General features: G+C 33.6%; 1 protein-coding gene across 1 annotated transcript in view; it reads right to left on the bottom strand.

The window, feature by feature from the left end:
• LOC132740145 (uncharacterized) overlaps nucleotides 1-24,613 on the bottom strand; it is a 40,605-nt gene that overhangs the window by 767 nt on the left and 15,225 nt on the right. Inside the window, exons 6-10 of the mRNA XM_060727998.1 lie at nucleotides 21,398-21,531; nucleotides 19,790-19,922; nucleotides 5,749-5,868; nucleotides 4,627-4,854; nucleotides 2,109-2,216 (exon numbers count right to left, since the gene is read on the bottom strand). Of these exons, the coding sequence (XP_060583981.1) occupies nucleotides 2,109-2,216; nucleotides 4,627-4,854; nucleotides 5,749-5,868; nucleotides 19,790-19,922; nucleotides 21,398-21,531 (723 nt within the window). The remainder of the gene's footprint in view (nucleotides 1-2,108; nucleotides 2,217-4,626; nucleotides 4,855-5,748; nucleotides 5,869-19,789; nucleotides 19,923-21,397; nucleotides 21,532-24,613) is intronic.

A 24,613-nucleotide genomic window follows, 5' to 3' on the forward strand; every position in this document is an offset into this window, starting at 1 on the left:
TCATGCACATAAAACATCAGTTTCAACAGTGTGTCCCAATATTTATTGAAATGTGCTTTTCCAAGTAAGTTAGGTACGGAAAACAAATGTCATACTTCTTTAGGCCTTATTTCATTTCCTAGGGAAAATTCTATAGATTGACCTAATAAATGAACCTGCAGAAAGAAAAATTGAATGATGCAATGCCCTGTCCAAATACAAGGGCGCAAAGAGAAAGTTACAAAAAACATGACCTCAAATCATTTCTTCAAGATCTGGGAAACAGGTCATGACATTAAGACATTCTTATGTAAAACATGACCATACATGTGAACTTTTTTCATGTTCAGGAGGGAGAATTTACTTCAAAATGAAGAAGATTTTTTAATTGACAATAGACATAGTAGGACATTTTGAAATGAAAAGGATTTCTTTATTTTTTTGAAAACATCCCTTATTTTAAGAAAAAATATCTAATAATTTGACAGGAGAAAGAGGGTGTCTCCCGCTGAAATCGGAGAGTTTATGTATGCATGTACTTATGTAAAGAAACATTCAAACATGAGTTATTTACCTTTCATTATAAAACTATAATTTGATGAAATGCCATGGCCCGGGCATTTTAGCTAAATCTGCTCCTTATAGTGGCCATTCATATCAATATGAGCAAACTTGAAAAAAATACTACATATGAATGTTACAGACAAAATTTGGTGAATTTCATCAATTATTTCAGAAAGAAATGATGTTCAAAGGTTTTTTCTACTTTTAGCTTTAGCGGACCCTTCAAGTTGCTAATCAAATAAATATGAGCAAATTTGATAACTAAAGAATGCTACAAACAAAATTTGGTGATCATCCGTCAATTAGCTCTGTAGAAGCAGACGTTTTAAGGTATTCTTGTTTTAAGCAGTCCCTAAAAGGGGCAAATCCAATTTATATGAGCACACTTGATAAACACTACCAAAGAATGCTACAGACAAAATTTGGTGATCATCCACCAATAAGTGCTGTAGAAGCAGATATTTAAGGTATTTCTATTTGTAGCTTTAGCGGTCCCTTCAAGGGGCCAATCAAATTAATATGAGTAAACTTCATAAAAGAATTTCCAAGAATACTACAGACAAAGTCTGATGATCAACCATCTTTTAGTTCTGTAGAAGAGGATGACTAAAGGTTTTCCTATTTTCAGCTCTAGAGACCCTAAAAGGAGCCAATCAAGTTAATATGAGGAAACTTGATAAAAGACTACCCAAGAATACTACAGACAAAGTTTGGTGATCATCCATCTCTTAGTTCTGTAGAAGAAGATGTTTAAAGGTTTTTTCTATTTTCAGCTCTGTTGACCCCACAAAGGAGCGAATTGAAATGACATGAGCAAATTTTAATGTGACTGTCACAAGGATGCTAGATATCAAATTTTTGGTATCTGCCGAGCAGTTTCAGAGAAGAACACGATTGTTGACGCATGACGACGGACGACGCACGCCAGAGTATCCACCTATGATACTAATAGCTCACCCTGAACCTTCAGTTCTGGTTAGCTATAAAAGGACACGTACAAATTCAAAACAGAATTTTAGCTTGATTACACCTCTATAACACAATTGTCCAAGCCCATTTTTCAAAATATATATGAATGATTTTAAGAGATTTCCTAATTTAAAAAGGGACAAATAAAGGACAAAGGATCAATTTCTCAACTAGAAAAACAGAATGAATGCCCCTTTTTAAATTGAAGGTGTCACATGGAAGATTGCAACCGGGTGAAATACGAGTTGCATGTTATGTACTTTAATGTGCCACTTATGATAATTAAATGAAACTATTTAACGATATGTGGTCGTATTTACAACAATCGATATTATCCCGCCCGTTTATGGGTTTATTGCACCGTCCATGAACATACCACATCCCCTCACAAATAGAATTCAAAATTTTAAATTGAAATGATAATTGAAAATCAAATCAAATTGAAAATGTTTGTTATTCGGGCTTATAATGTGACACATCCGTGTACAACAAAAATACATCAATGATTGTATGCAAGAAATACCAAAGAACGTTGCAGCAAATTTTCAAGAAGGGAATATACAAGTAGATATAAGGTAAGAAAAAGAAATTGTTACATTTATGTTCGCAGTAGGGGCCAATATAATCTGGTGTACATCTACATGACTGATGTTTCCCCTTACGATAACAACTTCCTCCATTTTGACATTCCAAAGTACATTCCACTGAAACAAAAACAAATCCAAATAAAAAATGATATATTTAGAAATTAGTCAAAGAAAGAAATGGCCGACCGAATACCATGAGGCCATGATGTTATGAAAAATTCACTAAGTCGGTAAACCGGAGTGGATAAACGACAGACATGAAATCTTGTACTACAATATGGGACCAAATATTGATGCTGTATTCCAAATATCAAGAGGCTTTGATATGAAGTTGCTGAAAAAACTGTTACGAAAACTTCCTACCATATATCATTAATGTCGAAAAGTTAACTTATTCTGTAAAAAGGAATAGGATGAGAGAAAAGCCTGAAATCAAAGCCAACGGCATGGTACAGCGGTTACCATTCACCATTAATATTGAAACTTTTACTTAGTCGGTAAACAGGAAGACGATGAGCGACATTCTATGAGCGACAGACTTGAAATAAAATCCCATGGTATGGGACCTTGTGTTGATTCCGTATACTAAATATCGAGAGATTGGGAAAACTAGTTGTTGAGAAATCTCTTACGAAAATTTTCTTATATTGACCACTTATGTCGAAAATTTAACTAAGTCTGTAAACAGGAAAAGGATGAGTGACAGACCTGAAATCAATCTCACGGTATTGGACCAGGTGTTAATGTTGTATATTTATTACCAAGAGGCTGTGAGAAGTAGTTGCTGATAAAAGAGTTTAGAAAATGTTCTACTTATTACCATTAATGTCGGAAATTGAACCAAGTTAGTTAACAGTGGATGCGCGACAAACCAGAAATTGGTATGATACTGTGTGTTGATTCTGTTTACCAAATATCAATGGTATGCAATAAGTAGTTGTTGAGAAATCTGTAAAAGTTTTTCCCTGACTGCCCGGCTGCCGCCCGACATTCGCCATTTTACAACCCAGGTTTGCACCAGTGCAACCCGGCCAAAAATCATTTAAATCGATTTTTTATCATCAAATTACAAACTAGACTTATCACTGAAGGTTGTTAATATCCCAACCAGCAACTTTGACTTTTTGAAAAATAGGTGGTCTGAAAAAAATTTGAACTCAACCTGTGTTCAAAGAATTATTTAAAATTGCAATCCGAAATAGGATATTCATACACCAAGTTTGATTACTATATCTCATTCCTACTTTAGTTCATGTCCGGAAACCATTTTCGTATTTTTAGCGGTAACCTTTACCTTACACCATTGGGCTTAAAATTATATTCCAACCCGGGTCTTCTTCATATAACCTTGCTATATACCAAATTTCATTTTAATATCTTATTCCTTAGTAATTGTCCGGAAACCATTTTCGATTTTTAGTAACAGTGACCTTTGGGGGTTGCGTTCATTGGACGCCGCCTTTCCTTGTTGATCTTGTTTATCATATTTTACCTTGACACAAGGGGCTCCAAATGCAATACTTACAGGGGTCTTTATATAAGCTTGCTATCCATCATGTTTGATTACAATATATCATTCCTAACTCTAGTTATTGTCCAGAAACCATTTTCCTATTTTAAGTAACCTTAACCTTGACCCGAGAGAGTCCAAATGCATTACCAACCAAGGTCTTCATAAAAGCTTGCTCATACACACAGTATGTTTACTGTATCTCATTCCTAATAAGTTATTGTCCGGAAACAATTTTTCTGTTTTAAGTGAAGGCGACCTTTACCCAAGGGTGTCCAAATGCTATTTCAACCGGGGATTTAACATAAGGATGCTATATACAAAGTTTGATTACAATACCTCATTTCAAACTATGGTTAGTGCACTGAGTGCTATATACCCCTTCCTTAACTTCGTTTGTGAGGGTATAGAAACTAGTAATAACGACAGAAACCTTTCATAAAGTGAAGCAATTTGTGAAGGAAAATTTCAGTTATAGTAGCATATAATGTTGCTTTCTGGCATGTATATATTTTTTGAAGTGAAATAAGCAAATGGCTGTTGACTGTCATTGATAAGTCGTATTTCTTATGACTCCAGTTGTGTGTATTACAAAATGCCTTGATATGGGCAAGTGATTTATATATTCACAACCCCATTCCTTTAACCCGGCAAGCTTGTACATCTTTACCTCCTAAATATATATATATTTTTACACAGTTTTTCTTTTGTATAGTAAAAACACTTGTAATAAATTATGGACAGCTCGAAAAAAAATAACGTATTGCTACGACGGTTTGTCTTAATTATTGGGTTTTTAGTCACGCTGACTTTTTCTGTGACAGTTAGTATAATTGCAATTTTTCAGCTACAGTAGTGGAATACCACAACTGCCTTTCCGTGCATTATTTCGGGCACAAAGTTGAAACAAAGCTGGGTAGCTTCCTCGAAATTCAATGATAGAAGCAAACGCACCTTTGTCGGGTATCGAACTTACAGCAGCGACAGATATTATATATATATATAAGTATATTTTACCTTGTAAAACAGTGACGTAAAACTGACATCTGGCGTAGTTCCCGTCTATGTCCCAGACTTCCGAGACAATTATATGTTTGCCTACAGGAAAGGACACTGGAGACTTTCCGCCGAAGACTGACTTTTTATGTACGGCAACATTATCACGAGATGTCAGCCACCAATATGCACTCCTAGTTTCAGGGATAGTTATGTTCCGAGGACACCTTATCTCTGGCTTTTCTTCATCTACAATAACGAGTAATAATAAATCAATAGTCATCTTCTAAGGGATTTAGCCCTTTACTTGCTTTTTTTTTGTTTTAATGGATTGGCAATTTTCCATTTTATGAACGCCAATTTGGTACGTAGTTGGTTGGTTGTTTGATATCCAAACTTTTGAATGTTTTCCTCAACACAAAAAGTAAAATTCTGGAATAGATATAACAGATATATAGCAAGAAACATCGCAACACCTGGCCTCCCTATGTGCACCAGAGGACGCAGTTGGTTATTCGTGCGAGTACCCAACTACCTACTGGACGGTAGTTAGTTATTCGGATAATCTGGAAACAGAAAGTATTGTTGTTAAACAAATTTAACGGTTATGTAACAAGATAGATATGTGTTTTCTATCATATTGTACACCCCTCATCCTTCATCAAACAAAGCACACAGTTTGTTATTCGTGTGAATCACCAACTTCAAACCAGAAGAAAGTTGGAAATTGGAACGTAACATGTATTTCTCTAAAAACAGTTTTTTTTCCAGAAATAAGTAACAGATATATGACAAGATACATTTATTCTACCAGATGGAATCTTCCCGTCCCCTACGTCGACCAGGGGACTCAGTAAGTTATTCTTTTCTCGTGAATCCCAAATTACCTACTAGAAGAATGTTGGTAATTCGGAAATTGCATGTATTCGCCTGAAAAGAATAAATAATTTTTGAACCAAATATTTCGATTATATAACGAGACTTATGGTTACATCACCTTCATCATAAATCGATTAGGGGACTCAGTTGGTTAGTCGCGTGAATCGCCAACTGCCTACCAGAAGGTAGTTGGTTTTCGAACTGAGCAGGTTTTACACTGAAACTGAAGGCTTTTCAGCCGGGATAGATATAAAGAAAATATACCATGTAAGATGTGTTCTCCAACATAGAAACACCCTGTCTCTGTGCAGGGTACACAGTCTGTTATTCTCGCGAATCCCAAGCTATCAAACAGAAGGTACTTTGCGTGTTCTTTAAACGAAACTGAAATATTTTCCCGAATAAATTTTACGGATATAATACAAAATTGATATGTTCTCAAACATGCAAAAACCCTATCTCCCTATATCTACCAGGAGATAAAAATAACATATATATAACAATATATGAATTCTGCCAAATGGTATCACCCCGTCTCCCTTTGGCGACCAGGGGTTCTAGTTGGTCATTCGCGTGAAACCCCAACTACCTACTAGAAGGTACTTGGTAATTCGAAGTAAGCATGTTTTACCCTGTAAACAGAAAGTTCGTTTCCAAAATGAATATAACGGATATATAACAAGATAAATGTAATCTCAAACTCAATCACCCTGTCTCCCTTCGTCCACCTGGGGACTTGCTTTAACATTTACAACATGATTCGTTATGTGTTTTCAAAAATTGATCTGATTTCAATTGTTATTTATTTAGACATAAAATTTTTATTAGGAAATGAAGAAAAATAATGTTTCAAATAAAATATTTTCATTGGCTCAACTTCTTACACTGATATGAACACTGCTTATTTCATGTTTTAAACGGAGCATAGAAAACTAAGGGCGATATCCTTGAATTGAAAATGGCTTAACATTTCTTATTTCTTTTTCAAATCAGGGACAACAGATATTAATCTTATGTTCCTATTCAAATTTTATGACAGTCGAATAACTGATACATTAAAGTGAATACCATGTTCTGTGATTTGTTGGTGCTTAGTTGCTTTTGTGATATTTTCTTGTGTTCCATGTCTGACAAAATAAGTTTATAGAATTAGAGTAAAGACTTACACATTTAGTTCCTGCCACGTAACCAAGATTTTTAACCTCTGTTATGATTTTGAAAACAACAGCTCTATTAAAATCTTTTCTTAATTTTTCATTTTTTCCTTTAATAAAAGTTAGGTATTAAATTCAAAACTGGCCGATACTTAATAAGCTCATATTGCTTACATTTTCTCTCCTTTCCTATAAGCTGTGAATATTCAAAGCCGAGCCAGCAGCCTAGAATTCTTCATTGCAATCCCACCTTCAGAAATTCCAGGCTAGAACCCTGCTAAAAGGCAGTTGGTAATTCGCATGTTGAAAATTTTCCTCCGAATAAAATAAGTATTTTCTTTGGAAAAAGATGTGATGGATATAAAACAAGATATGTGTTTCCTACACTATGGTTAAAGCCCCTTCAACATAAATCGACCAAGACAGACTCACTTAATTATTCGCACGAATCCCCGTCACCTGTTGGACTGTTAGGTAATTGTTCAAACTTTGTAAGTACTTTTCCAGTGTCGTGTTATTATCACACGCGTGGTAATATTACCACGCGTGTGATTATAACGCGGCGACGTAATTATCACACGGTTAGGGGTAGTGCCGTTAGAATCACACGTCCTAAATATACTCCAAAAATCGTTAAATTATATACCATTTTGTTGCAAAATGTATTCCGCATCTAATGGTGTAAAATTTATTATTCATTAATCTTCTAACACACGTTAAGTTTTAATATGACAACATTCGTTATTAAAATGTATAATTATGCTCTGATAAATAAATTTTTAAAGGTTTTTGTTCTACTTTTCTAATGTGTTATATTGATTGTGTTTTTTCTTTGTGTTCAAGACAGTTGAGATCTTAAATATTGATAATAGCTTTGCGTGTTTGTTATGTTTTGTTATGGATGTAAACAGACAATAATTGATGTGTCATTTTTCCTTAATTATAATAACATTATCTTAACAAGTCGAATCGTTTGAAGGTAAGTTATAACATTAGATAATGAAATAATGGTTATCAATATAAGTGCAATCAGATAGACCTACGTATATTTCCGAAATGTATAATTTGTATATTAAGAAATTATAATAGTGCACGTGTTTGATTATATCGCGCCGAAGTAACTTAAAATTGATCAAATTTTATCATATATTACATATTTGAATTATGTATAGTATAATACTATTTTCTCTGAAATCAATTTTGTGTCACATGTGTCTTCAGCTGAAAGTTTATGCAAACTTTTAAAATATTTTGATGTTAAACAAGATCTCGGAAAAATGTATAAACCGCCTGCGACAGTAAAGCCGTGAAAATAGCACGCATGGTTGTATATTTCACACAGGTACATCTTGAAAAAGAAAATACATATTTTACATTTCTTTTTTGTTTGTAGTTGTTTACAAAATGCTATTTGAGAACATATAGACAAATTCGCATGAAACAGGTTAAGTATAAGACAACACAGTAGTGATTAGGGTGATAAACGGGCAACGGAAAAATATATGTACAAATGAGCCAAAATAGTTAAATATTTGGCGAATAGAAATCAGAGTATCAAACTGAATAAATCGATAATACGATTCAAACTGTTCAATGACAGTTCAAAATCAAAAGCATTCAATTTTGCTCAACTGTCATAAGTTTAACTTTAAATTGTGCAAAAATATTATAAAAGAGAACATGAAAAGTAACGTGACACGCTATGAAAAATATAAAAACTAAAAGTAAAAACATAATCAAAAAAAATGTAGATTTGAATTCAAAAAAACATTTTAATAGCCTGAGATCTTCATAATCATAGCTCTCTAACCCAGTACGCTACTTGGATTTACGTATCTATATCAACTATTTTTCTATATTTTCATTAAATTGTAATAACTGAAGAACTTGCACAACCCATTTTATCATAATGTAAATTATATTTAGATTAACGAGAAGTAATTGAATTTAGAAGGGTAATAAATTTATTCACCATGCAAATTTAACAACACAACCAACGTAAAAATTTGGCATACTATTTTTAAAGCGTTTTATTTTGCTTATACATTTAAGTGGATGTGGTTGAACTTAAGCCAATTTAATAAAACAGATTATCTATCTAATCTGTCACAACTGATACAGACATACGAAAAATTGGGCAATCACGATAATATTAACGAACAACATTCAACATTCTGTTTCTCATAGCCAGAGTTCCTTTTAAGTCACATGCTTACCTTTTTTTCACTGTCAAGCTTTTTAAGTACTGACTGTTATGATGGTGATTTAACAGTTATTGATAAAAATGTAAATTGAACATTTCCGATAAATACCGAAGGAAATTAATATATATTAAGGGTCCCGGGGTTACTGATTTTTCAAGCAATGTTAACCATGAAAATGAAAACAAATATGACAATTGAATTTTACCTGTGTTCAATAGTTTTAACAATTTATAAAGTGATTCTGTTCTGGTTAAGACCGTGTGATAATTACGCGATTATTATGCGGCGGCGTAATAAAGACACGGTTATGGGTAGTGTCGTAATAATCACACGAAGGACTTTATATTTAATCAAATTTATCCAAATGATAAATTTTTTTCTTTAAAAAAATAGTTTTAATGGTAAACTTTTTTAAAACACTACTATTTGTACAATTTGCTTAAATACCACGCCGCGTTATAACCACACGGTTGGGAGTAGTGTTGTGATAATCACACGTACGGTCTTAAATACACTCCAAATAACATGAATTACGATACCATTCTATTCCAAAATGAATTACACATCCAATGGTATAACTATTGTGCGAATGCTATAATTTCCCAAAACGCGGATATGTAATAAAAATCACATTTTACTGGAATTTTAATAGTCTTTATTTTCATATGAATACATATCGTAATTGTGTTTTTTTTTATCTGATAGATATTTTATAAATACAAAACCCACATGACGTTAAAAGATATATGATTAAGTGCAGTTTGATAAAATGCTTAAGATTACATTCTTAATCAAAGCACTGAGGTTATTAATGGGACAAGGAAGAGGTTTCGTTCCTATAGACTAGGGCTGTATTTTGCCAGGTTATTAAGAATGTAGACTATATGGTTTGCAAAACTGAAGAGCAATGCAGAAATCAGTTTGCAAAAAACCTGTTTATTAGCTACAATATACCATATTGAAATAGTAAAATGGAGTCTTAAGACTATAAAAATGTGGAATTGAATCATCTAGCAAGATTAAAAGTAACATGCCAAACACAAGCACTGGAAAACATGCATGCCATAGTTTTTGTGTCGCCTTCAAAAGGTGACATATAGGGGTTACTTTTGTCGGCGGTGTCGGCGGCGGCGTCTGTGTCGTTGTCGGCGTCGTTGTCGGCGTCGTTGTCGGCGTCCCCTAAAGCTTGTCCGGAGCATAACTCAGTCACTATAAGTCTGATTGACTTCAAACTTGGTATGCATGCTTCTTTCAATAACCCGAAGTGCAGTGCACAAGGACCGGTACTCTGCAGTTCTTATTTTTTGAGTTATTGCCCTTTGTTAATTTTCATACTTTAATTTTGTCCGTGCCATTTCTCTTTAACTAAAAAAGCTATGGACTTGAAACTTCATAGGATGATAGATCTCATTATTAAGAAGTGCAGTGCACAAGAACCAGTACTCTGCACTTCCTAATTTTTGAGTTATTGCCCTTTGTTAATTTTCATACTTTATTTTTGTCCGGGCCATTTCTCCTAATGTATAAAAGCCATGGACTTGAAACTTCATAGGATGATAGGTCTCATTATTAAGAAGTGCAGTGCACAAGAACTGGTACTCTGCATTTCTTATTTTTTGAGTTATTGCCCTTTGTTTATTTTCATACTTTAATTTTGTCCGGGCCATTTCTCCTTAAGTATAAAAGCTATGGACTTGAAACTTCATAGGATGATAGATCTCATTATTAAGAAGTGCAGTGCACAAGAATCGGTACTCTGCATTTCTTAATTTCTGAGTTATGGCCCTTTGTTAATTTTCATACTTAATTTTTGTCCAGGCCATTTCTGCGAAAGTATAAAAGTTATGGACTTGAAACTTCATAGGATGATAGATCTCATTAAAAAGAAGTGCAGTGCATAAGAACTGATACTCTGCATTTCTTATTTTTGAGTTATTGCCCTTTGTTGATTTTCTTACTTTATTTTTGTCCTGGTCATTTCTCCTCAAGTATGAAAGCTATGGACTTGAAACATCATAGAATGATAGATCTTATTGATAAGAAGTGCAGTGTACAGAAACTGCTGCTCTGCACTTATTATTTTTTTAGTTATTGCCCTTTGTTATTTTTCATATTTCATTTTTGTCCTGGCCATTTCCCCTAAACTACATTGTTCACAAGGCGACACATCCGACTCGCGGAGTTCTAGTTACTATATACATATAAATAAAACCTTTGACCACCTGGCGCAGCAAGTTTTGACCCCAGGACTATAATTTGAACAAAGGTTTCATGCCAACTATCTAACGTCTAGCCTTTGTATATTCAAAGGAGAGATTCTTTTAAAGTTTTTACCATAAATACGTATCAGGAAAACCTATGACATCCTGGGACCAATTCATTCTAGTGCCAACATTCGAACAACTTTGGTAGAGGACCTACTGATGATATTGCATATCAAGTATCTAAGCTCTAAGCCTTTAACCTTTAGACAAGTAGATTAAAATAAATACTATAATCATACAAAAAGGCCAATTTGGACTCAAGGACTATCAATTTAACAATCTTGGTAGAGTTTCACTGCACAACGTTTCATGACAAATATCTAACCTCTAGCCTTCGACAATTAAAAGGAGAAACATTTCAAGTCTATACTACAAGGGCGGGGCCAATTTTGACCCCAGTTGTAAAATGTAAAAACTCTTGGTGGAGGTCTACCAGAAAATGCCTTATGCAAAATATCTTCTATGCTCGAGGCCTTATGGAATTCTTTGAACAACTTTGCAAGCCCTTCACCAATGGAACAATCATGCCAAGTTTGGTTGAAATTAGGCAAGAGCAATATGTTTTTCACAAGAATGTGTTTTAAGATCATTATATTATCTTTAAAACACACACACATGCACACACATAGGCGCACACATGCACCCACACACACACACAGGTGAATCGCCATATGCCACCGTAACATCTACATTCATCAGACGGCAGTCCAACAAATTTCCAAAACAATAAGATGACAATTACATTGTTGATGTGTTCACTCAAACCTTATGCAATTTAATAAAGCTTTTTCAACATTTAATACAAACTTATAGTTTTCATTCTTAGCTGTAATCAAACAAAATGAGGTTATTTGCATGGTATGGTCAACCTCGTGGAGCTAGGTGGGGAGAAGTGTGGGAATTTAAAGATTGTTGAATCACGTTAAAAGCATGTGGATTTACCTAAAGAGTGAATCAGAAAGTATTTAGCGCATAATATGCTATATATCAAGATTAAATGCCCAATATCTTCATTTTAATGTTTACTATGAAGACATTAATAAATTTCTTTTATTCAGTTTATAGTTTCTTTTTGCACGGACTTTTATTACAGGCTGTGCTTTTTGTGATACCATACACTATGCCAGTAAATTTTCCCGTCACCACTACTCCAAATAAACAAATGAGGTAATTGAAGACCAGGACCATGAGTGCACTTCCTTACTGAGTGGGGGAGCTGAACATCACTGCCTATGCGGTTCACCCTGTCTCGACCTCCGGTCTGTCTCTGTTTTGGTACATACCAGCCTGTCTCGTGGTCTGCAAGCTCCTACATGTTTTGCCATTGGGACTGTTTAATGTCAACGTGGAGGACTCAATATAATGTTTTGACAATCCATTTTCGGAAAATGTCTTATCATTCATGTGACATTTTAATAATCTTAATTAAAATCCTTTCATGCATGCAAGGAGGTAATAATTATGTAAAATTACCCAATTTTTAATGATTTAATATATTACCTTGGATAGTTAGGCGTCATAGGAAATTTACCTTAACTTTTTTTAGTTTTCAATGAAATGTGATGGGATTTTCTTATTTTTAGTCAATTAGATGCATTTGTTACCTAATTTTATAATATTATTTTGCTTTACTAACTTTGTTTCAGTTCCTAGTTATAATCAGGTTCTTACCACTTTTTAATGATTTAGTGTGTAAACTCTGATAGTTAGACATGAAAGGAAATTAGCCATAAAGTTTCTAATTATCAATGAAATTTGTTGGGATATTCTTATTTTAATTAGACATGTTTGTTAAGTTATATAATAGATTAATGTTTCACTTTCAATTTTGTTTCATTTCCTAGGAGATTATAATTGTGTAAAAAACATTTTAGTGATGTAGTGTATTTAGTGTTTTTTTGTTTGTGTTTGGGGTTCATCAGGAGTTTGCTATAACTTTTTTATTTTTTATTGGAATTTGTTGGGGCCTTCTTCTTTAAGTCATCTAAATATAGCTTCTAATTAATAAAGTTTATTTGTATTGAATTTTCTAATCCATTACTTTTCATGAGGTGTTAAGTATTATTCTTTTTTCAGTGAATTTATTTACCTTTGAAGCATAAAATTGTTATTATAGGAAAATTAAAATTGTAGGAAAAATAAAATTTCAATCAATTGAAATTGTACAGATGGCAAGGGATATAAGTATACAAACTTGGTACCAATTAATCTGGCTTTTTTATAGATTTATATAAATACATAGGTGATACTTAAGTAAGAGATATTATACTTCAGTTTATAATTCTATCAGTTATGAAGTTTATAATTTACTTGAGGGAAGTGGCACTACAGCATACCTTTCATAGCTGAATAAAGTTTTTTTTATATATTTATATGTTTATATATGTGTAGATTATATATTTCTAAGTTAACTAAGGGGATCAGGGGCACATTACGGATATCTTACGGGGGTATTATTTTAGTTATTTATATGGTTCGATTAAACTTAAAAGGGATATTAGATTAAATACAGAATATAAATATAAAAGAGAGCTATACATGTATATCAAAGCAAGGTATATTATGAACCACATAAACATCGAACTGGATGGGGGGTTGAAAATTAAAAAAACTGACTTATTGTTACCTGCTTGTGATTTTAGACCGGCTATAAATAAACTCGTATCATCTGAATGGAAAGCAAATTGGGACAATGCCGTTTTTAATAAACTACACGATATAAACCCATCTCTTGATATGTCACCATCTCTATCTCTGTCAAACCGCCGTGATCAAACAGTTCTTCTTCGATGCCGAATTGGACACACTAAAATTACCCACTCTTATCTTCTTAAACATTAACTGTTAACATAATATAAAATAAATGCATTGTCGACAGTCCTTTATCCAGTTCTAAATCCAGCTTGACATTCACAGATTTGCATAAGCTGTAACATAAAAAGTCAATCGTCTAGTTATGATAGAGATATAAATATTATAAACATTACTAAAACATCTATTTAAGCAACCCCCTATAGTTTGATGTGTTAGTGTGCCCTTCATAAATATTGGAATAAGTATTATGTCCGTCCATTTGTCCGGAAAACAACATTTACAAATAATATATTAAAAGGTCTGCGAATATATGGCAATAAAACAGTACCGCCATATACCAATTGTTGAGTAATGAGGTTTCTACCTGAAGCTTTACCAATCTTCAAATTGTTAACATCTTCATCTATTTCCTGGTCTTGTATTACTGAATTGAATATATTTTGCTCTTTATCATCTAATGTTTCATAATCCTCATTCAACTCAACACAATAATGTTAACTGATTCAACTTTAGAACATAAATTACTCAATTGTTGATACCACTCGTTGGTTGAAATATTAGACTCAATCCTAGCCCTGCCAGTCGGCAGCTTTAATTCTTGGGAAAAGGCCTTTGAATTTTTAATAGCATTATCTAGCTTAGACACAATTGCTTTGTTGTAATTTCTACTTTTAAGTTTACATTTATTTTTAAAATTCATGTTTATACTTAGATAGTTAATTAGATTTACTTAAATTGAAAAATGAAACTAATCTTCCACAGAAGGCTTTAAGGATTATCTGCCCCTTTAGAAATGCAAAATTAACAGCATTCCAAATTAAAAATGTATATTGGTTTTTATTGTCTTATTGTTTATTTTTGTTTGTTTGTTTTTGTTTTTTGTTGTTTTTGTTTGTTTTTTTTTTTTTTGGGGGGGGTATACCAATATTTACCGATAAATTCCATATAGAGTGCATACAACCGAAAACATAATTGTATAAAGATTGTATTTGTGAAAAATGCTATTACACCGCATTAATACAACATTCAATAGTTATGTAGGAACAGAACAGTTTTTTGTTTCTATACAATTGAACTTTGCCATAATGCATTTGGTCTTTTTCAAACTCTAGGTCAGCTGATATTGAGGTTAAATTTACATCGTAATCTGCGCACATGGTTTAAATTTCATCGCTCTACATCAATTAACCAGAAAGTAGTTCATATCATCAAAATCTACGTCAGCTGATATCAAAGTTCATTTTTTATCTAAAACTGCACATGGTCAAAATTTCATACATGTACATCAAAAGACAAGCAATGAGGTCACATGTCAAAATCTAGATCATCTGATATTAAAATTCAATTTTACATCTCAAACTTAGGACATGGTTTAAATTCCATGGCTGTACATCAAAGGACGAGAGAGAATGTCACTGTCAACTTTGGCAGGGCAAAATTTTGACCTAAGGGCTTTATGTTAACAACCTCCACACAGGTCCACCAAACAATGTAGTTATTCAGAAACATTTGTTTTAGTTCCTGTTCCAATAAATCTACATCATAAAAATCAATGACACCAAAGCAGGGTCAATTTTGATCCCAGAGCTATAATTTGTACAATATTGGTAGAGGTCAAGTACATAATGGTTAATGCAAAAATGTCTAATCTTTAGGCCTTTCCATTCTGAGAAGAATAATTTTTTTTAGTTTTTACCATATGCATATAAGGAAAACCTCTGGGTCCGGGGCAGGGCCAATTTTGTAACCAGGGGCAAAACTTGAACACATTTGGTAAAAGACCTATAAGGTTATATAATATACCCAATATTTAAACTTTAAGACTTGTTATTTCAAACGAGAAGTTTTTCCTGTATGTACATAGTGCACATCAATAACCCCGGGGAGGGGCAAATTATAACTCCAGGGCTTTAATTTGATATAGTTTAAAACAAATGTTTCATGCAAAATATCTAACCTCTAGCCTTTGTCAATTCAGAGAGGAAGTTTTTTCCATTTACTCGTACTATCAAACATACATGTAAATGGAAAACCTATCAACCCCCGCGACTGGCCTAATTTTTGAAGATGACCTTTTGATGATATTATATACAAAGTATCAAACCGTTAAGTCTTGTACCTTCAGACAAGAGAATTTCATAAGTTTTACTGTAAATAGTGACAATCAATGACACCAGGTGCGTGGGGCAATTTTGATCACATGGCATTAATTTGAACAATCATGGTGGAGGTCCACTACACAATGTTTCATGCAAATATCTAATCTCTACCTTTTGTCAATTCTGAGATGATTTTTAAAGTTCTTTACCATTATACATATAAGGTAAAGCTTTGAACCCATAGATCCGGGCTAAATATGACACTAGAGGCAAAAGTTGAACAGCATTTGTAGAGAACAAAGATAATATCATATACCAAATATCAAAGGTCTAAGCCCTGTTTCTTCAGACAAGAAGATTTTTAAGTTTTTACTATATGCATAGTGAAAATCATTGACCCCTGGGCAGGACTTATTTTGACCCCAAGGCTTTAATTTGAACATATTATGCAAAATGTCTAAGCTCTAGACCATATGGGTCTTTACAAGAAGATATTGTAAATTAATTCTTATAATTCGTTTGTGTTGTCATTGCAACCAGATTTCTGTACGGAATCACTACTATACCAAAAAAAAAGAAGTCAATAAAATAATAATAAAGGGTTTGGCCTTAACCCATTATCCATTATAGATGGTTACAGTATACTTGTTATTCAAAGACACTGGCTAACTTATGCTAAAACCAAAGACATACCGAGATAGGGTGATGTCTATTTTGTATTATATCCAAAAATATATTTGGAAAAAATATTTCTGTTATGTGGAGAAGTTCGGTGTGTAGTTTGGGTTTCGCAAGAATAACAAATTGAGTTCCTTGCTCAAAGAAAGTGTGTATCTATGTTGGCGAACACATTTATCTTTGTTTATACATATCCATCCATTATATTTATACCGAAACATATTTTCTTCTTTTCCTTCAGGGTATAACAGGCTAAGCTCGAATTTCAAACCTTCTGGTAGTTAGTTAGGGATTCATGCGAATAACCAACTGAGTCCCCTGGTCGATTTATTGTGAAGGGGTGTTACCATTTTATAGAATAGACATTTCTCGTTCTATAACCGTACCACTTGTTACAGAGAAACTTTAAGTTATTGTTTACGACAAATATGTGCAATATCCGAACTACCTTTTACAACGAAAATAACCAACCGAGTCCCTTGCTTAAAGACAGGGTGTATCTATGTTGGAGAACACATTTATCTTGGTATATAAATATCCATTAAATTTATACCGAATTTTAGTTCTTTTTTTTCAGAGTGAAACACGCTAAGTTCGAATTTCAAACTACCTTCCGGACCCGGTTGTTCAATACATTGGTTAGTGATAACCAACGGATAAAATCATTATTCACTGGCTTAAATTTGTCTGTTTTTTTTTTGTTGTTCAAAAGTTATATAACGGATAAAATGCGTTTTATTGTCTCCAGTGGTTAACTTTAACCAGTCAATGACCACCGTATAATGTCCTTATGTGTTTAATTATTATCATTATAACAGTAAAAATCATTAAAACTTCTTTGAAATCAAATTTTTCTTACAAATATATGTTTATTTTACCTAACTAGAATATTTCATATGAAATGCATGGGATTAAATTAAAACATTTCTGAAAAAGTGCTTGTAGAACCCCTTTTCAATCTAAACTTCTTGTTGTTGTACTTCAGAAAATTTAGTCATAACTGTCTTATTCTTAAATAAAACATACAAGTCGCAGTACTCATTTTCTTAGTTAGAACATTACCCATCTAATGGAAGTAATTTCAATTCAAAATTTGGAAATAAAAATGTTTTTGAATGTTTTCCTATGTGTGTCTATGGGAAAAAATAGATCTATCGACACTTTAAGGCCTTTGATATACTTTTTGCTTTTTTCCAAAAAACATGAAAGCACAAAACATGCATAATAAATCTGGTTTTTTAGTGTGTCGGGGACCGCGTCCTGTGAACGTTGCCTTTGCCTTGTTGATCTTTATTCTTGTTTTTTTTTTTGGGGGGGGGGGAGCTTGCTGTCTGAAAAAAAAACTTTATTTTTTACCAATAAATCAGCCATTTTGTTTCCAGAATCACTAACCAGTCCTGTTGCATTGTGATACTTAACCAAGGTAGCCAAGGTGCTATCCAACTGCCGAACAATGAAATTTTATCCACTGGATAGCTAGCCGCTGGTTAAAGATTCCGATTGGTAATATCCAACTGAGTTCCCTGGGCGAATAATGGTGAAGGGGCTGTTACCATATTATAGAAAATACATAAATTATCTTTTAACTTATCTTTAAAATTTGTTTCAGAAAAAATACTGTCTGTTTCCAGAGGAATATAACAGAGTCCCCTGGTGGTCAAATGGTGACAGGGTGTATCAATATTGAAGAACACATCTATCTTGCTATATATCACTTATATTTATTCCGGAAAAATTCTTTCCTATTTCAGGGTGAAACATATTAAGTTCGAATTACCAACTACCTACTTGTACGCAGTAAGGAATTCATGCGAATAACCAGCTGTGTCCACTGGTGGACATAGGCAGACTACGTGTTTTGATGTTGAAGAACACATCCATCTTGCTTTATATGTTATATGTATTCCTGAAAAAAACTTTCTGTTTGCAGGTGAAAACATTGTAAGTTCGAATATCCAATTACCTTCTGGTAGGTATTTGGGGATTCGCGCCAATCAACAACAAGGTCACATCCTTCATGCTGTGTTTAAAAATGTATGATTTGTTAATACTGGATCGAAATACCAAATACCAGCTTTTAAAATGTTGGGAATCACGAATAACTAATAACCAACTAGTAGGTAGTTGGACATTTGAATATGCAACTACCTACCAAATTGACGTTCATTCCATTGCGAAGTGCCCATTATCAATTTTAATGATATCAAGCTCAATTCTTTAACGTTAGCCAAAATTATAGAGTCTAGTCAAACTGCACGAACGTGATACAATTCTTTTTTCTGTCGAGTCGTGCACGTGCAATAAATGTAAAAACCTATGTAATTACAGGTATATCATAAGTTATAAAGAATTTTAACAGGTAATATGCCCTATACAAACGGGTATTTTGAAATATAACCTGGGCCGATAGTCGAGGGTCATTATGCAAACAACCGTTTACATACGGCCATAAATAACCTGTCACACATTTGTAATATAACAGCAAGAATCTTTTTTACACATTTCTTTGTAAATTGACAGTATCCTTTTCTATAAATTCATATAAACGTCACGATTATCCAATAAAAAACGACGTTACAAACGTGCAGTATTGTAAAATACCTGTAAAGAATTTTTGAAACAAATTGACCCTCGGAAGCATTAGTCGCAACATAATTAGATGAAAAGCGCAGACTCGGTTAGATTAAGTATGTACATGAGGGATACTGAAGAAGTCCAACATACCCCACGCCCCCAGCACCAGCCCGAGCAGGACCCAACTCTCAACACGCAAAAGTGCTGGTATCAATGATCCCGGAGGACCAGAAAAATATAACTACACTGAAGTGAAGTACGGGGAAACTTTTTACAACTGCCACACGGCACTTGACACCTGCTGTTGTGAAGTATCAAAGTCTGGAAATTATGTGCCCCCTCTGAAGCATTAATCACAACAAAATTAGATCAAAACCGCAGACTCGGTTTTTATTGAGTCTGTACATTAGGGATACTGAATAAGCGCAACATCCCCCACGCTTAACCAAATAAAACAATAGTGAAGAAAATAAAATATTTAATCAGTTCTCAATTTATAAAAAATACTCTATACTTACCAAGAAGAAATACTCCAAATGAACATGACACGAAATTATAAGCCGAATCAATGGCATACGCTTTTACAGGTCTATCCCTTGATGCCAGTGTAGGACAGTAACAATGTGGGAGAGAAGTAGGCCCATAATGTACCTGTAATGAATTATGTAACGTATCTGAATTTTTTATCATTTAAAGAAGGAAACGTTGGCTTCATGTTTATGGAATCTGCCTCTCAACCCCAAGTGAGTGTGTGTAAGAGCCCTACTTCGGCAACGGCAATGTTTCTTAATATACTGCAAGTACTAATTACTTTCATAAAGAAATCTCAAAGGTTATCAAAATTAGTTGTTAAGTTTTCTCCTCAATCGAGCTCAAATTCACAAAGTCATGAGGGTATCTTTAACGGCATTAGAAATAAAATTATCCTTAAATATTTGGACTTAAGATTTCATATATTTAGAAATCAATACAGAACGCAAAAGTCAGTTCATGACTCTAAAAGTGCTACATGGATAATTTTTCGTACTGATACTGAAAACCAAACATGCCCACGGCCAGAATGTCAAGTCCGCTAATTTTAATTCAAACCTGTTTCTATAAGCTTCAGATCAAGGAGAAATATATATATATAGGTCATATATGCGCAACACTTCCTCTTTATAACAAATTCAAAAATCTTGACATTGCATCATTTTAGGTGACGTTGACCTTAGACCCGATGGCCTGGTTATTGTACAAGACAAGACGTCTCATGATGAACATTTGTGCCGAAAAAATCAATTCATTTCCTTTGAAAGTTCCTCAAAACACGAAGAATTTATGGCATGGAAAAGTTCGTTCGCACGCACACACAGACACTGAACAGTCATTTTTACAACTACACATGTCGAAGTTGCCACAAGCAGACTCGATTTAAAATCCTATGGCCACTAAACATAATACATTAGAGCAATCTTAATATTTTTATTTGACCTCTGATCTAGTATGACCTTGACATTCACCTTTCGCAAGAGAATTCAACAAGGAGTTTTTTGAGCTAAGTTATTTCAAAATCCATCCATGTATATAGAAGTTATACTCACACATGAATGTCTTCAATTGTTATTTGACTTTAGACCCTGAGTGCTGATGTAGAACCATGACCTTTGCGACAGATATCAGAATTTTTCGCCTGAATTTTCTGTGCGACACATCATTTCATCATTGTGAATATTTGTAATAATTTTTTTTGTGATCCTTCAAAGAATGAGAAAGATAAAGACCGAAAGATGCACAAACTGTTCGGCAAAAGTGAAAAAATTGTCGATCTCACCACAAGAGGAGTCGAGCTCACTACAAGCGGGCTCGAAAAAATGTAAAGGATGTTATGGAATATCAACGCACATACAAAATCACAAGACGGACTTGAAAATACTTTCATGTGGCGAAGCTTGGTAACACAACGCCTGTGGTTCTGTTCAGGTGTTCGCTAGTGCCTAAAATAATGCACAGATGGACCACCTGAAGTCTTTCTCCACCAGCTAGAAATTCGCCATATAACATCTACTGTGTTAATGCGACGTAAAATCCAACCAAGAAAAGCATTTGGATAGATATAAAGATACAAAGGTAAATAGTTTACGAACCTTTAACTTGTTACCATCACCATCATAGGCTACTATTGATGTTAAGTTCTCAGTTAACACAACTCTACTTTCGGATTTAGATGTACTCAAATATAAGCGATGTTCAGGACAATTCATAATTATTGGTAACTTACCTAGTATAAAAAAGAGAAAAAACCTGTTCAAGGTTTTTGTCACAAAAATATATGTCTCCCAGAACTAAGTATGGTACTTATCAAATTTTTGTAGAAATCCTGCCAGCAGTTTGACCTATTTAAAATGGACAGTTTTTATATATTTATAGCTATGGCCGTTATTTTGTGTAGCGAAGCGGAACATGGCACTGATATGCACGCCATATGAAACAGAACTGAAAGTTGTATTGTATGTCTAGCTAGTTTCACATCTAAGATCGACATTAAAACAGAGACACCGACTGTCGAGCTGAATGTTTGCTGAATGTATGTCTAGCCAGCTGCACATCCCATCTTGACAGTCAAACAGAGACAAACATTTGAATGTTAAACTGAATAATTGCACAATGTCTAGCCAGCTTTACAAACGAGCCCGACATTCAAAAAGAAACAAAAAACAGAATGTCGAGCTGAATGTTCGTTTAATATCTTGCTAGTTTCACATCACAGCTCGGCATTCTAAACGGGACAGAAATCGATTCTCGAGTCGGCCTTAAACCCAGTTCGACATTTAAAACAAGAACGTTTTTGTTAAACACAAATGCCCCCGACTCAGATTCTTGTCAGTAATATTTAAAATAAAGGTTGTATTGTCAAAAGTGTAAAAAATCTATTTTTAGCACTGGTGACCTTGACCCAACTGACCCCTAACTCCATCCAAAGGAAGAATATTATGCAACTAATTTTCGTACCAAATATGAAATAAATATGTCAATATATAAATGCTGTATGGGCAAAAGTGTAAAAATCTATTTTAGCACTGGTGACCTTGACCCAACTGACCCCTACCTCCATCCAAATGAGAATACCTCAATTTTATGTTCCTACAAAATATGCAAGACATTTGTCAATAGAATAAGGATAATACACCTGTAAAAGTGTAAAAATACATTTTTGACATTGGTGACCTTGATCCAAATGACCCCTTACAACAGGAAAAGACAGAGGACCTCCCTTGGTATGACTATTATAAACATGAAAGACATTTACTTAAAAATAAAAGCTGTATGAGCATAAATGTTTAGTTTTATTTGTTACACAAGTGCCCTTGACCTTGACCTAGAGACGCCTTACGCCACAATAAATTAGAGGACCGTTTAAGGTATCCACTTACCAAATATGAAAGATATCATTAAATAGATTAAGTAATTATGTGAAATGTTTTGATAAATCCAACTTGGCGGAATAGGTTAACCATACAAGGCCCTATTTTCAAAGTGATGAAAAGGGAAATTACTGGGAAAATGGATGGCACATTTATATAACTTGGTATTGCCAATATCATTTACATTTTATTGATAAGTAAGTGTGAAAATTATTAAGCCATTACTTCAGATAGACCATAAGATATTTCCAACTTGCCGGTTTAGGTTAACCATTATTCATTTTCTAAGTGCTGAAAAGGGCCATTACATGGTGCAAATGGAAGCCATAGTTATGTAACTTGCCCAGATCATATTCTTTGTATGGATTAGTAAGTGTGTAAATTATGAAGCCATTGGTACAGGTAGAACTTAAGAAAAATCAAACTTTCCGTTCTAGGTTAACATCGTACGGACAGATGGACAGATGGACGTTTCAATTACTATATGCCCGGGGGCATAAAAACGAATGTTCACCTGACTGTTGTGCTGAATGGCTAGCAAACTTTACTTCCCAGCTCGACATTTAAAAAAGAGGCAGCATACGAATGTGGAGCTGAATGTTATGCTTAATGTCTAGCCAGCTTCAAATCCCGGCTAGAGATTCATGTCAGACAAAAACGAATGTCGAGCTGAATGTTTGCTGAATGTCTAGGTATATTCACATTCCACGCTCATTCTCAATAAGACACAGCATTTGATGTTCCACTGGGTAGCTCTTATACGAAGGTTTGTCTTGAGGTCAAAATGTCGTTAGAAAGGTGGCTGCCACTTTGTCTAATAGGGACACTCTCAGTTTTACATTTCTATGTGTTGTTTTTCTTTTACAAGTACCATTAATGCCCTAAAATGTAACATACGTTACTGTCGCCACCTAGAATTTTCAACTTTGAAATTGTGTCTCAGAAAAATATGTTCCAGAATAAACGAAACATGTGCAATTAGTCATTGCTGTGTGTATATGAACTTTGATTATTGGTAAAAATTATATTTGACTGTTAAAATCTCATTGATATAATGGATGATCAAATGTCGCCAAATGCATATAAATAAATTGTGACAAAGTGGAACCGAAATTACATAATTGAATCGATGCATGCTTAATAATACAGCATATATATAATTATAAGTAAAAAATAAGCTTGCAGCCTCTCAAATATCATTATATTTTGGAAATTTTCATTTTTTATTCAAATCTTTTCAACAGCATTTTAAAAAGAAACATACGTTACCATTATTTAAGAGCCAATCCATTCAAAGAAGAATCCAAACAAGAAAGAAAATTAACATGTGTGTAACTCTGATATATTAACCACAAATTATGGCGGGTTAAACGGTCTTGCGTCATTTTTTAACCCACTTTCAATGTAAAAATGAAACATACGTTACAGAAACATATGTTATCAACTTTTTAAAGTAAGTTTATCAAAAGGGAAATTGAAGTCAGAAAGCACGTATAACAGCAACATCAACTTCTATTTGACATTAGTAAGTAAATTTTGATAATTTTGGTCGAGTTTTAACTTGTTTAAGTAACCACAGTGAAACAAACGTTATTTTTATCAAACAAACTTTATATTGTTTACACGTGCATATATAAAAACATAAAATCGCATTTTTATGACAAAAGAATGATGTACATTTGATTTCTAAATAAAAAAAAAGTCGATTTTACATGTAAGTTTCAATTCCGTGATTAAGTTCATAAATAAGCGAGTGTGAAACATACGTTACTCCAACTTACAATATATAATAATGTTAAAATAATATCCATAAATATACATTATTTTACAAAAAAATAAAATTGTTTTCTCAACCTTTACTTGCATTTGAAGAAAATGAAATATACGTGACATCCTATATGGGGATGAATATAGGACTGCTTAGCAATAAATTTTCCA

The sequence above is a fragment of the Ruditapes philippinarum genome, unplaced genomic scaffold (assembly GCF_026571515.1).
Source record: "Ruditapes philippinarum isolate M1 unplaced genomic scaffold, ASM2657151v2 ctg2496_1_1_1_1, whole genome shotgun sequence".
Classification (NCBI taxonomy): domain Eukaryota; kingdom Metazoa; phylum Mollusca; class Bivalvia; order Venerida; family Veneridae; genus Ruditapes; species Ruditapes philippinarum.